This window comes from Brachyistius frenatus, unplaced genomic scaffold, assembly GCF_029030835.1.
Source record: "Brachyistius frenatus isolate BFR_SWC_R1_liver_20210118 unplaced genomic scaffold, ASM2903083v1 Contig_19, whole genome shotgun sequence".
NCBI lineage: Eukaryota > Metazoa > Chordata > Actinopteri > Embiotocidae > Brachyistius > Brachyistius frenatus.
Window position 1 is genome coordinate 4,870,887 of NW_027210618.1, and position 13,778 is coordinate 4,884,664.

General features: G+C 44.3%; 3 protein-coding genes across 4 annotated transcripts in view; 1 reads left to right on the top strand and 2 right to left on the bottom strand.

Moving 5' to 3' along the window:
- The window catches only part of map1ab (microtubule-associated protein 1Ab), a 229,689-nt gene extending 221,681 nt beyond the window's left edge, over nt 1-8,008 (top strand). The window contains exon 8 of the transcript XR_011310785.1: nt 7,999-8,008. The gene's annotated coding sequence lies outside the window, so the exon portion shown is untranslated. The remainder of the gene's footprint in view (nt 1-7,998) is intronic.
- Nucleotides 867-4,650, bottom strand: isg20 (interferon stimulated exonuclease gene). 2 transcript variants are annotated; one of them, XM_069695410.1, is made up of 4 exons: nt 4,620-4,650; nt 3,070-3,714; nt 2,666-2,866; nt 867-1,812 (listed from the first exon to the last, which is right to left on the bottom strand). In XM_069695410.1, the coding sequence occupies exons 2-4, from the start codon at nt 3,682-3,684 to the stop codon at nt 1,612-1,614; spliced, it is 1,017 nt and encodes a 338-aa protein (XP_069551511.1). In that variant the 5' UTR covers nt 3,685-3,714; nt 4,620-4,650; the 3' UTR covers nt 867-1,611. The 2 variants fall into 2 exon arrangements, with proteins under 2 accessions (XP_069551511.1, XP_069551512.1); XM_069695411.1 differs by lacking the exon at nt 4,620-4,650 and adding an exon at nt 4,540-4,584.
- On the bottom strand, nt 5,499-13,736 carry pdia3 (protein disulfide isomerase family A, member 3). Its single transcript, XM_069695408.1, has 13 exons — nt 13,398-13,736; nt 12,337-12,415; nt 12,122-12,239; nt 11,876-11,983; nt 11,528-11,657; nt 11,288-11,404; nt 10,065-10,190; nt 9,662-9,844; nt 8,323-8,431; nt 7,707-7,835; nt 6,973-7,052; nt 6,322-6,379; nt 5,499-6,234 (listed from the first exon to the last, which is right to left on the bottom strand). The coding sequence occupies exons 1-13, from the start codon at nt 13,529-13,531 to the stop codon at nt 6,103-6,105; spliced, it is 1,503 nt and encodes a 500-aa protein (XP_069551509.1). The 5' UTR covers nt 13,532-13,736; the 3' UTR covers nt 5,499-6,102.
- Nucleotides 13,737-13,778: the final 42 nt, after the last annotated feature.

The window sequence follows — 13,778 nt, forward strand, 5'->3', positions numbered from 1 at the left end:
GTCTTTTTGTGTGAATAACAACCTGCCGGCTGCAGTTGAGAAAAAAAGACAAAAAAAGCCACCAATGAGTGAAGCAAAAGTGAAGTCGTTGGGTCTTAAAACCAAAACAAGGAGCTGAAAGACTCAAAGCTCTGCAGCGCTGAGGAGGAACGGTGGGTTGGGTGATAATCGTATGCGTGAAGTCTTAAATTCCAAAACACAAGTGTTTTGTGAGGTCACAGTGACCTTCGACCTCCCCCCCCCTATAATCTAAACAGTTCATCCTCGGGACCAAGTGAATGTTTGTCCAGATTTTGAGGAAATTCCCTCAAGGCGTTCTTGAGAAACTGCGTTGATGAGAACTGGATGGACGGCCGACCTGAAAACAAAAGGTCTCGAACTACAGCTGTCGCAGACGCAAAAAAACCTTTTTCTTTTGAATCTGTGGGGAGAAAAAAAAGAAAGCATAACCTAAATACAAGAGGTGAACATTATACCGGATTTTATAGGCCGATTAGATATGTCGATCAGCATCAGTGCATAAGTTTCCCATTTTACAAATATGTCACGTGTCAAAAGTGTTTAATAACCAATGTGTGTTTCTATATTTCAATATCAGATCTTTTTTTGGTAGTTCTGTCCAGCTTTAACTGACTTTTTCCTGCAACTAATTGAACCAAATATTTTGCTTCTTTTTTTTTTGTGGCCCAAACAAAATAATAAAGCAGAAGATGTGTTTGTGTTGATGGAAACAGAACTGGAGGAACTTCAGCTTCAGTGTTTAATAGTGGCTGCAGTTAAACCGCAGCTCTTGTAAAACAACAAGAAAACCCAAAGTGAACATTTCTCTGTTCACACTCATTTAAATCAAAAGTTATGAAGCTCCATTTGAACATGATTCCATTTATTGGGATGTTTACGAGCAGCTTGCAGTGAAATACAGTCACAGTTGTTAAACTAAACCCCGAGGCCACGCATGTATGGAAGGATTTGTAACACTTAAATAAGAAAATTTGACTTAAAAAGTGTCCCAAATATATATCTTCCAATAACACATTTGCCTTTAAGGCAGTAAAGAACATTTGAAAAGCTGCATCTTGCGCTGCTTTCTAGTTTGCTCAAAGTTGTGCTTTTCAAAATAGCTGCACTCGTTGCCACGTTTTCCCATAAATAGTTTAAATTCACCTTTCAACACAGAGCAGATCGTGTTCGAGAACTGCAAGTAACTGAACCCTCAACTGTAGGAGCACCAAACTTTCACTCTAAACATGACCAAGTCTGCAACGACTAACCTGATCATCAAAACGCCTCGGCAGGCGAATATCTGCTGTCACAGCAAAAAAATATGCTGTTTGGAACTCTGACCATGTTTAAAAGTAATAAGTTAGAAAATGGTTTCAATTCAAGCAAAAGTTATTGTCCTTAAAAGTGACACGGTACATCAAGGTAGATCATTTCATGACACTCTCCTCTAAAATGAAAAGGGCTCCTTTTTTTTCTTCCATCCACACTTGACGTCGCGTCGGTGATTCTCATTCATGTAACTTCCCGCTCGCCGCTCTGATAAACCAGCACGCGTCGGGAGCTTTTTGAGGTATTTCCCACTCGATGCGTCGCGAGTACCCTCTCCTCTCATTGGCTGTCAGCTGTGACATCATCGGGCCAGTACTCGTCCTGCATGTAGTGGTTGGAGGAGGCGAAGCTCGGCTCGTGGGGCGCGTCGTCGTCTCTCAGCTTGCCGTGCAGCTCCTGCTCCCACTCGCCCTCTACCAGCTTGTAGAGGTCGAGGGCGGCTTGAGCATCTTCCACTGAGCAGTGACCTCGCCTCCCGACCTGGAGAGGGTCCACACTTATTAAATAAATATATTGGACTGTTTAAAGTATATATACACACACAAAGTTATATACAAATAAAAATTTTATATATATATATATATATATATACATATATATATATGATCCCATCTTCCAATTTTCTTTTTTTTTTACCATATACCTTTTCCACTTGTGACAAAAGCTTTCCCTAAGATTTGTTGTAGATTCAAGTTTTTTTGCCTGGATAAGACCGTGGGTTGTTATTTGCTTCTGACGGACAGGAAATCGGACCCTCTGAAGCCCCTTTTCCGCCGTCTCTACTTCCTACATTATAGGATTGGCTTTGCCGAGACGTAATCGTCACCGCTACACAAACAATGAAGGAAACGGAGGAGGTGCTGTTCTTGAAACTCCTCGACTGACCGCGGCGGCGTTCGGCAGGTTGTTAGCTCGGCTGGTTGAAGCTAGTGCTTGTGATGATTCTCTCTGACCAATCGGTGGTCAGCAGTATTGGCTCAGCTCGCTCGATTCCTCAGTGGCGACACCAAAACTAACCCCAGGTACTATCCACAACTCACTTCTGAGTCACTAAAGTGAGTGCGATCGAGACGAGCCAGTACCGGCAGTGTAAAAGGGGCTTTAGATACACGCAAGGATGTCCGGAGACCATCTCAAAGATCTGCACCGGGGCAGGTGGAGGTGGTCTTTAAACCGTCCGTGGGCTCCGCAAAAGTTCTTAAACACTCTTTCTCTACAAACTCTTGTAGCCTCAGCGGGCGCAGGAGAGTACGTAACCGTGGATACCGGAGGTTTTATACCGAATGGATATAAAACCGCAGATCCGCAGTGTGTGACATCCGCACACGCTCACCTGTATCTTCCGGTTCAGCAGCTTATTGGCCAGGATTTTGAGGGAGGGGCAGCGTTGTCGGGGGAAACCGGCCAACCGGCTGAGGAGACGGGTGGTACACGTGTCCCTGACCATGTGACCCGGGTGGAGGATGTCCAACGCCTCGAAGTCGTTGTAGATGGAGTGGCCCACGACTACTTTACCTTCAAGTACCTTCAGGATCTACAGGAGACGAAGTGCACAGCACAGAGGACATCAGTTCATGAGATCATTTGGACGGATTCAAATCACCTTGTCAGCAATATTATGAAGCACAATGCATCAAACAGCTCAGCAGGAACTCAATTTCAGCAAGTTCGGGCATTAGAAATATATTCGAGTGCGGCTGCCGGTCCCGGTGTGATGAACAAGAGAACGCGCCTCACCTCCTCTCTGGCCCGAGCGAAGGGCGTGGCGTCGTGCAGGTCACGTCTTCGGATGCCACTCCATCGAGTCCTGAAGTCCGTGACGGGCTGACACGGTCTGACGTATTTATCGTACAGGACGTTCCCGCGGTAGTCCAGGACGCTGCAGCGGGCCAACTCGCTGCAGCGCCCGCCGGGCCCCGTCCCCACCATCTCGCAGTCCAGCGCCACCACCGTGGTCGGGCGGGAGCTGAGGCACGGCGAGCTTCGACCGCTGACCGGAGGACTGGCTTCAGAGGAGAAACCGCTGTCCACCTCCCAGCGGTCTCCGAGGGACGTCGGTAAAGTGCGGTGGTCAGCTGCTTTCGGCGCAGACTCGCAGAGTCCGCGTCCATTCAGATGGCTTTGACGAGTCCGGTTAGGTTTTTTAACCACTTTGCTTGTATCCGGTGGTTCATGGTGGGTAGCCGTTCTTTTCGACTTCATGCCGGTGACTACCGTCTTCTGTTGCCGTTTCTTCCTGGCTCTTGCGCTCTCCGTGGCGCAAAGCAGCGCGGCTCTTTTGCACAAATACCGGCGGTTGCTGAGAAGCCCCCGTGAAGAGGCTTTATACCTTTTTGATGGCGCCGCCATCATTAAAGGATGAAACTAGCCTTGTCGTCATTTCTGAGGAAATAAAAGACCAAATTTAGGATGCACAATTTAAAACATTTACTCTTGAAAGAACGAGGCACCTTCAACTTTTTGTATCTGAGGATGTTGGGTCATCTTGGTTCTTAGTGCAAGAGCCTTTTCACCAGTGACACGAGGAATAACCTTAAAGAAAGGCTTCAAATTCTTCCTTTTACAGTCTAAACTAAGATTTCACAGACGCATCCATGCAAAGACACACTGACTTTAGGAGCAGGTCACTGACAGCAACAAATTACAACACGCTGTAGTAACTGCACTGTACACCGGGAGTCTCTTCTAGCAAGATGAATGCAACGATTTGTTTTCATTGAGTAAATTGTTTAGGTCTGGGAGATCTTACTGGATCTTCCAAATCCACAATCGGGACCAAACCCCGTTCAAGACTCTTCTTCTGGTCCCCAGGCTCTCTTTAACTTGAGTCTGCCTGATTTATATCATCGTCGTGATTACAAGGCTCGATTAAAACGAAATGATACATCAACGTCCAAGCCACTCAAACACGTGGCTGTCCGCGTCCTCGGGACAGGCCCTGCGGGACAGGAACAGCTTTCGATTCATTACAAACACGTGCTTGGCGAGTTGTCTTTAAGCCGTATTTAACAATGGCCACTAACAATTCATAAAAAGCGGAGTGTCCTGCTTCATGCGGGGTTGAACTCGGCCGGTAGCTGCGTCCAGCTCCAAATGTCGTCCGGGACTGAAAAAGCCAATTTAACCAGCCGGTGAAACCCACCTTAAAGACACCGCGCGTCACTTATCACAGACAAATATCTCATGAAATAAATACCAAAATATGACCTCCGTATTCATGAACGTTGACAGAAAACAGAAACGAGCAACATGGCACAAAAAAAAGATCAAGTTGTACAATACTTTACCGTCTGATGCCCCACGTGTCCAGCTTGAACCTTCTGAACATGCCCGGACGAGTCCTCTCTACTCGCAATCTGATTGGCTCCTTTTCTTCTTCGTCGCTGTTTGCCAGGAAGTGATCCACAGCTAAACGCCTGCGGAGTTGCCGCCTACTGTTTGGAAGCAGTAATGCCCAAAATAACAACCTATTCGGACTCCGGCAGAGGGCACAGACTTCAAACATGAAAGCCTTCAGTCACATCATCAGATAAAAATGTTTGACTGTGAATGAACTGACATCTTTTATTCAACCCAAAACTCTGACAAGAGTTTTTGAGTACTGGTCTAATATACATGTAACTTATGTTACAGAAATACTCTTTTGCTGTATTTTGGAGTTAATAGATGTCATGCTGTAAGAAATCAGTTGTATTTGCAGCGATTTATATTTTTGTGATGATGGGAGCATTTTATTAGGTTACTTAAATCCCAAATTGTGATTACTCTACAGCCTCATTTAAATGCAGGTTAAAGTTGAAGTGTTCTAAAAGTGCAAAGAAAAGATGAAATGGCTTAGTGAACAGAAAATTAATTCAGCTAATTGAATCCTTGCGAGTCATTTATCAGATTTGTTTTATATCTTTGATAACTAAACAGCTTTGGGGTTGCACTGCTTCCTCGGATCCGAGACTTCTTTCCGTGGTCTTTGGGAACCTTTGACAGTTGTCTTTTATAAAAAATGTCCTGACATTTTGTAGATTAAATTATTGGTTTAATTGAGGAATAAAAAAAAAAACAGGATTAAAAAATAAAATGAGCAATTAATAAAAAATAATTGTCAATTACATCCCCGTGTGTAAAAGCAAAATAAGACTTCACACAGTCCTACACACCAGAATTCATTTACAAGTAAGGCTTGAAAAATCAGCAACAATTTCAGCTAATGAACGACAGGATTTTGAATTTTTCAACACATGACGGTGCAAAACGTTCATGAATGAGATCGTAGGAGTTAATTTCAGTTTTGTGGGACTTTTTTTTTATTCCACAATCCTTCCAAATGTACAAAAACAAAGACCTGTTACAAAAAAAAAAAAAAAAAAAAAAAAAAATGAAAAAAAAAAAAAAAAAAGAAATTCACCATTACCATTATCCCCTGTGATGACAACAGCAACGAAAACCAAAGCAACAGATGACTGGAGACTCGTATCAAACCAAAGTGCATCAGCCTGAGGTGTAGAAGACAGACCAGGGGGGGAAATAGAAATCTCAATTTTGGAAAAAGCCGTTTCCTCTTTCCTAAAAATGTGTTTTTGCTTTTAAACATGGCCACCACCTCTCCACAGTATTCCCAGAGCAGCGGAGGGCCGCATCTTTTTCGACTTCAGAGCATTCGGCAGGTCATTAAAAGAGTGGAATATAATTTAGTTCTTTCTCTTTCCCAATCCTCCTCCTCCTCCTCCTCCTCCTCTCGTGGTGGGGGGGATGTCGAGTTCCTGTTTGGAGCTTTTATAGCTCTATCTTCTCGTCCTCCTCGTCGTCCTTCTTCTTCTTCTTCTTCTTGGACTCCTCCTGCATCACTAAGGGGTTGGAGGCCTCCTTCTTCAGGTAGGCGGCGAAGTCGCTCACCTCGCGACCTCCCTGGAACGAGAGCGGCGGGAAGACACGATCAGGACACGCCGCAGACATGAACTCGCTTTAACAAAGACGACTCGAGTCGATGCTCACCTCGTATTTCTTTGGGTTCATCTTGCGTCCGGCTGGAGAAAAGTAGATTGTTGGGAAACTGGAAAAGAAAAAGGTTCGAAGGCAAAGATAAGAATTCACATTATTAAGTCCCGTCGGCCATTTTTTATTGTAATCACAGTGACCGACATGATCAAATTAATCCAAGACAAACAAGACATGACAACGTTTTTCAGTCTGACATGACTGAGAGGAACATCTTGTTTCTTTAGTTTCTGATTCTGTCGAGTGGTTCAAATCACCAGAAGGGACGTCGAACAAAAGTCACTTCTGAACTGGAGCAGTTGCCATTTTTAAGAAACATTTGTTATTATCTTGAGGGAAACAATAATATTTGTATATTAACGATACAATTCATTTCTAGTCCTGTTCTTTTTTTGTCGATGAATAGGAGCGATAAGAAAACAGATCGAGAAGTACCGATAAAATCGAAACAATAGCCAGAGTCAACATTTTTATAATGAAAGGGTCAAAATAAATCTCCCCCTTGCCGTTTCCTATCAGTGTGTTGAGTGTGCGGATGAATATATGTTATATAAATGCTCCATTCATTTCAAAATACTTAATTTCTCGGCTCCACAAAGACTTAAAGCTCCTGGAGTCTGAGAGCAGCCTGAATATGACGCGACTCACCCGCTGACTTCGAATGGAGGTGGCACATCGTTGGCCGTCGCGTCCATCTTGGCAATAACAACGTTGGGATCGTTGGCCAGCTGTAGAAGAAGAAGAGACACTTATCGTACTGAGAGTGCTGTCTGCTGTGAAATGAAAAGATTAGTTGATTAATCAATGATACTTCTGTAAAATCAATGAGCAGGTTATATTTAACTGACGTTTAATCCTTCTTTTGCCTCGAGAGGCGGATCAAAGCTGAATCGAATGACACTTTCAAACAAAAACCAACATGGCTGTAAGCCTGGTTGGCCCCGTGGAGCAAAAGATGTCAGAGGTGATCAATTGTCCAAATACAAATGAGAAAATTTCCAAAATGAATCAATTTAAGTGACTTCGCAATCTGTCAGATTGATTGATGAAAGTTAGTTGCGGCCCTCGTCGGGTTCTTTGATGTTACGAACCAGTCAACAAGAAATCCAACAACTGACCTCACGAGTCGCATAAAACAGACACTACTCAATTGTGAACTATTATTGACATGTATTTTATAATGAAAGCACAACGGTCAGATGAATGATCGAGGTTCTTTCTGTTCAGCTGCTGCTGTTAAACTTCATAACTTGTAGCAGGTTTGTGAACATTTGGGAGAAACATTTTGCTTCTTCGGTTCAGCCGATTAAAATGTTGCTTTTATCCACATTTCTCTTCATGTGGGAGAAGCTGGATTGGTATTTTCGTGTCCGTCCCCTCACCTTCTCTCCCAGCTCGTTGTACTTGGGCTCCAGGCTCTTGCAGTGTCCGCACCACGGAGCGTAGAACTCGATCAGCACGTCTTTGCTGTCGTCATTGACGATGGAGTCGAAGTTCTCCGCCACGAGAACCTGAAGAAAAAGGGCCGACGTTACAGGTTCGCCGCGCCGTCGTGTCAGAGTATCGTCTGTGAAAGTAAACCGGTGCATCGCTCCGAACCCGACAAGAAGCTGCATCTCAACCCAATGAAGGAAGCCAACACTGGAGCAGTAGAATCACGGCCAACCTAACTACCCATCCTCCCACTGCCACAGTACTGATCCACGCTTATCTTGCAATACAATAAAAGTTCAAAATCTCTGCGGGACAAATGGCCTCATCTCTGGATACTTTCAGTAAATGAGAAACAAACTAACCCTCCCAGTGGCCCAAACACTGAGGAAGGGAGCGCAATAACAGATCAATGTACTTCAGATGGACTTCTTTTTTTACACACACACACACACACACAGCAGGAGTCTAAACATCACATCAAAATGGAAAAAACAAAACAAAACAAACATGAGTCTGAGGTACAAATCTTAACCAGGTTTCTACAGAAGCGAAGAATCCTCTCACCTTGACGGGCCCATCGTTGTTCTCGGGGACGGGCTCTGACTTGAGGTAGCGCTTCACGCGGCCGTTAAAGTAGTCCTGCAGGAAACGCTCCAGAGCTGCTCCGTCCCGGCTGTTGGGAGAACATGTGCACACACATCAAAACAAGTCTTTTAGTTCAGGCTGCGGTTGGAAGTCATTCAACAGACTTTTGCACTTCAGGGTGCAAAATGTGATCGCACGGGTTGAGAATAAAAAAAAAAAAAAGGCCCGACATCTTCCACAGATCCGCCGCCTCGCATGCGACTCGAATTTAAGGATTCTTTATAACCTTTGAAACTTCCCATCAGCGCGACATCGGAAACAAAACGCGCCCATCATCACAGCACGATGTCACACCTCCCTGCAGCGCCGGGCCCAGCGTGGTTGTGATGATCATGACAATCAGCGTTTGATGTGTTTAAACAGCAGGACACCGTCATTCAATTCAAATGTGAACACGTTCCACTCATCATACAGATCTCCAAAATACATCCTCTTCACCCCGAAACACGAAGTCACGGTCTGTAACGCTGCGCTTCTACACACAATATGGAAAAAAAATAAATAATAATAATAATAATAAAAAAATGGATATTCTAGTTTAATAGTTCCACTTGAACATCCCAAATCAAAAGAGCTCTACCTCCTTTTGTAGCAGGTTTTTTTTTATTATTATTATTATTTAATCTTGATGTATTTAATTTGAATAAAAGATTGTACTTCTAACGTTACAGAACAGATACGAGTGCAAGTTTAACCTCATCAGCTGCTTTGTATTTGCTTACGTCTCGTATCATCTGATGCCTGACCTGCCTGACCTCCATTTCATCTTGGATTAGCTGCAACTTCTTCCTGTTGGATGAGTTCTTTTATTTTCTCCTTGTTTTGCCATTCAGCATCATTACAACCTATAGTTCTTCCTCACATCTGTCTCCTCTCTCCAAATTCCTTCACTTACTCTGAAAATTTATAAAAATAAAAATAAATAAAAAACACTGGGAAATCCTCAGCAGTCAAGCGGCCGAAACTATCGAGCTGCATGAACACGACTGTAAAGTAAAGCAACAGCTCCAGATAAATTAGACCGATCGAACACTAAATGTAAATTCTAAATACTCCTGCTGCCTGCTCACTTCTTTAAACAATAATCGGACAGACAAAATATAATGTCACATCGTCCTCTAAACTTACAGAACCTGCTATCTAACGCTACACGTGTCGGACCAGCATCTTTTAAATAGTTTACAGAGCTCCACAGCTGCATTCTTCTAAAACCAACTCACTAAATGGCGAGAGTGTGTGTGTGTGTCCCCGGACTTACGAGAACTCCTCACGCATGACGTATTTGTCTCCCTTGGCGGTGCGGATGGTCACCACAGGAAGTTCTCCCGAGCTGCCGTCCAGCCCGAACTCGGACACATCGTGGCTGAACGCGTTCTTGTTGGCGACAGCAAAGCTGAGCGACTTGCCCTGATCCAGGAAGCCCTTGGCCACCTTCATCACCCTGCAAAATGTCAAGTGTCGTTCAAGTCGTGCCGTTGAAAACAAAACAAAAAAAGGTGAAAGTAACAGCTGTGCGTGTGAAAACAGGTGTCGCGGTCTTTTCAATATGGTTTCAGAGAATGTGGTGAGAAAGAAAACATTTTGTCTTGTTGTGAGATTAATGATAAAGTTGAGCGTCAACAAACACTGCACAGTGCAGAGGAACGTTTAGAGACACCAACCTGTTCCTCCAGTAGTTGGAGCCCTTAGGATTTTTCTCATAGTCCACATCATAGTAAGCCACCAGCAGGTCTTTCCCTTTCAGCTGATCTTTGTTGTCGTCCGTCATGTGGGGACAGATTCCAAAGCTGAGTAGGAGAGAGAACGGAAATATGGAGTTTACAAAGAAATTTAAACCAGCACTCTTTTACCCGGTTGTGGACTTGGTCCAAAAAAAAAAAAAAAAAAAAATCACACCGTTCGGATCTTTCAGTAAATCTGCAGAACGTGCTGATATTTTAAAAACATTCCTTCCATGCAGGCTCCCTTCAGAGAAGCTCGGAGGCAGGAGCAAAGTGAAAGTAAAAACAGATGAATAGTTATCCTGCATCTTACAGATAAAACAGGAGACTCTTCTTCAAACCTCATCCCATGACAGCTAGTGCAAACGCTGGTAAACCACATGTAGACAACAGGCAGATGATCACTATCTTTGGTTTAAGGGTACGTTTAAAAAAAAAAAAAAAAAAAAATGAACCCATGAAGACAAATGGGCAAAACAATAGCACAGGAAATGGCCTGCTAGTGAGCCTCCCACTAAAGTTTCCTGCCAAAGCTGCGTGTTTAAAAATGGTGATGAACCACATTAAAAACATCTCTTTTTTTCCTTTCTCTTTTAAATCATGGTGCAGCTCAGATCAACTTTTTCTTCCACTGGTTAGTGTCACACAGGCGAAGTCCAGCACAGCATTAGTGTATTCTATAATTAGAACTCCAGCAGCAGTGTTTCTGCCTCCTACGATGGTCCCTTCATGTCGCTCAATAAATAATGCAAACGACAATGATTTTTTTTTTTTTTTTTTTTTTGTAACTCCGATGTGAGAATCATTTATCTACAAAATGTAGCGACACCAGTCAAGCGAAGCTTTGTTAATCAGTGCCAAACTCGTTGCTCGTCCTACTGTTGGAAGTGAGTGAGGCCTGTTTGCAGAGATCACCTCACCTACACTGCAAGATCCTGTTGGCACTGGGCCACACACACAAATATCTATTACCATGCAGAGTGACTGTTTATGTCACCGCCGCCTACAACAACAACTACTATGTAAACAATTTGTGCTTTGCAAATAAAATAAACTATTACTACTGGTTATCTGGAGCAGCAGCTTATGGACACTAATGACAGGATGTGTTGGAAGAAAACTGCACCAAAAAAAAAAAGAGAGAAAAGAAAATCATCACTCACATGTTGTCCTGGATGAATCTTTTGACTTTGTTGCTGGTGAATTTGTCCTCGCTGAATTTGACAGAGCTTTCTTCAAACTTGTTGTTGAGTCGCGGTGGGCGGAACAGGAGGACTCCCCTGTGAACAGAACAAAGGGAATATCGCTGTAGTCGTGCTGCGCCAACAGCTGCTCCGCCGGTCCTTTGAACTCGCGTCAAAAGAAGTAAGATGACGAGGCAGAACGCCGAGAGATCTACTCACTCGGCACCGACGCCGTAGCTGCTGAGCAGAGCTTCAGAGTTGGTGTGGGCAAAGCGGTAGTTGTCCCTCAAGGCGCTGGCTGCCTTCAGGAACTCCACCTGTGCCGTGCTTTTGTCATCAGCAAACAACCCTGAGAAGGAAAGATCAATCACCTTCAGGTCAGGATGACGTGTGCAACTTCACAAGCAAAGACCTCCAGTGCAACAATGTCTGACTGTGTGCGTCAGGCAAATCCAGGTAATTGAGCCGCTGTCAGAATTTCCCATTACTAGTGAGGGGCTGAGCAAACACTAAAAAAAAATGGAGTGCTTGCAGAGGCAGTCTTGAAACTTGGGAAAACAAACTCACCAATAACACTCGCGTCTTGATCGGCGATAAACTTCTTCAGGTCTTCGTCGGCCTTGAGCTCCACGGAAGACGGGCCGGCCTGCTTCTTCAGGAAGCTGACGATCCCATCTACACGCAGAGGAGAGAAACACAGGAGACTATAGAAAATAGCCATGACACAGCAGAAATAAGATGTATTTGTGTAGATATGAGGATGTATGAACAAACCAGATTAAAAAAAAAATATACATATAACGAGAAATATACCTGCAGTTCTGGGGCCGTCATAGGGACCAGTCTCCTCTCCATCCCTGAAGATCTTCAGGGTTGGGTAGCCACTCACGCCATATTTGCTGCATATGTTGCCATTTGCTGTGCAGTCAACCTAAGGGAAAAGAAAATAATTCACTTTCTGAGCAGGTAAACAGTTCAGAAAGTCATGCGTAAGTGGACGTAGGTAAGTAAGCTGCATTATGCAATACCTTGGCGAGAGCAACGGTGCCTTTCAGACGTGTGGCCGCTGCCTCGTACTCGGGTGCTAGCCGTTTACAATGGCCACACCTAGTGGATAAGAGGATATGGAGCAGGAGAACAAATTACACCTCAGGTTTCAGCTTGGTGAGAATCCTGAAGGGGATCTAGGGATTTCTCAGTGGAATTTAATACCTCTGAAAGGTCAGAAAATACAAAAAAAATATTAGGAAATAAAAGGATTTATACCACTGAAAATCTTTTGATTTTAATTAGTTGACAAATACTATTCGGGCTTTACTTACCTCACGTTTGATCACTTTCTTGGCTGATCATTCTATTGTTTGGTTCATAACTCGTCAGCAAATAATAACAAATCACAACCACAATTTTCCAAAACTGGCTTGTCACTATTACTTGTATTGCCTGCCTGGCCAACAATGTTCACAGACAGTGTTTAAATGAAACGTTTTAACAAATACTCGGATTAATTTCGTTTTTATTCAAGTTTGGCAGAGTAGGACTGCGTCACGGTTCCTCCCGACCAATCAGAGCTGGACAACAAAACTTCACCGGCCAATCAGATCGTTACAACAGTAAGCGGACACACCCCTAACTTCCTCGTAGCTTCATTCGCACGTAGTTTTCATTGAAAAAGCGAAAAGCTATTCGAGAGCACGTCGTGATTTATTGTGATAGAAGTTTTTAAAGGTTTAATTTTCTGTCAAAACTGCAGCAGCCCTGAACTCACTGGTCCAACTTCAAACACGTTGACGAGACAGCTCGTCAGCTTCCGCCTCGAGCTAACGCGCTAACGTTTGGTCGCTGGCCAATAAACCTGAAAATGTGACGGGACGGCTGGCGATGTTCACGACGAACACAAAAGACATTTGTACAACCAGTTAAGAGCTCTCGGAGCAGCTGGAAATACATTCACGGTGTTTTGCGTTCCGCCAAGTGAGCGTAAAACAGCGAGTGGGCTGGCGTTAGCATTGGTCACGTTTTACAAATGGAGTCATCGCTCACATACTCGAAACCCCCCCCCCCCCAAAAAAAAACTGAAAAGACTCACCAAGGAGCAAAAAACTCCACCAGGACCAGTTCATGGCTTCCGATCCTGCTTTCGAAATCGTCATCGGTGTATTCAAGCACATCGCTGGCCCGAGAGAAGCCGGCGAGAGCGGCCAAAAAGATCAGCCTCAACATGGCACACCGCGCCGGCGACACGTCTCCTTCACCTTTAATTACACCCGCGAGAAGGTCGAGTTGCAGATTGAGACCGTGGCAGCCGCCTCTTCAGCTCTTTCGCGACGTGAAAGCCAAAGCTGCGCGCTCCTCGGACTGGCCCAGATGCAGACTAGTCGGTAGAGAAGGAGAAAGGGAAGGAGGCGATGAAGATGTTCGTGGAGGCAGCGGGACCTCTCCTAGCCACAGTGTGGCAGCCTCCCATTGG

Bases quoted from the DNA above. Each gene is read 5' to 3' on its own strand.
- isg20 (XM_069695410.1), bottom strand. From the start codon at position 3,684: ATGATGGCGGCGCCATCAAAAAGGTATAAAGCCTCTTCACGGGGGCTT. The intron at 2,867-3,069 runs GTGAGGCGCGTT...CGTCTCCTGTAG, and splicing joins TCGCTCGGGCCAGAGAGGAG to ATCCTGAAGGTACTTGAAGG. The intron at 1,813-2,665 runs GTGAGCGTGTGC...GACCCTCTCCAG, and splicing joins TGCTGAACCGGAAGATACAG to GTCGGGAGGCGAGGTCACTG.
- pdia3 (XM_069695408.1), bottom strand. From the start codon at position 13,531: ATGTTGAGGCTGATCTTTTTGGCCGCTCTCGCCGGCTTCTCTCGGGCC. The intron at 12,416-13,397 runs GTGAGTCTTTTC...CTTATCCACTAG, and splicing joins GTGGAGTTTTTTGCTCCTTG to GTGTGGCCATTGTAAACGGC. The intron at 7,053-7,706 runs GTGAGGGGACGG...CTTCTTCTACAG, and splicing joins ACAACGAGCTGGGAGAGAAG to CTGGCCAACGATCCCAACGT.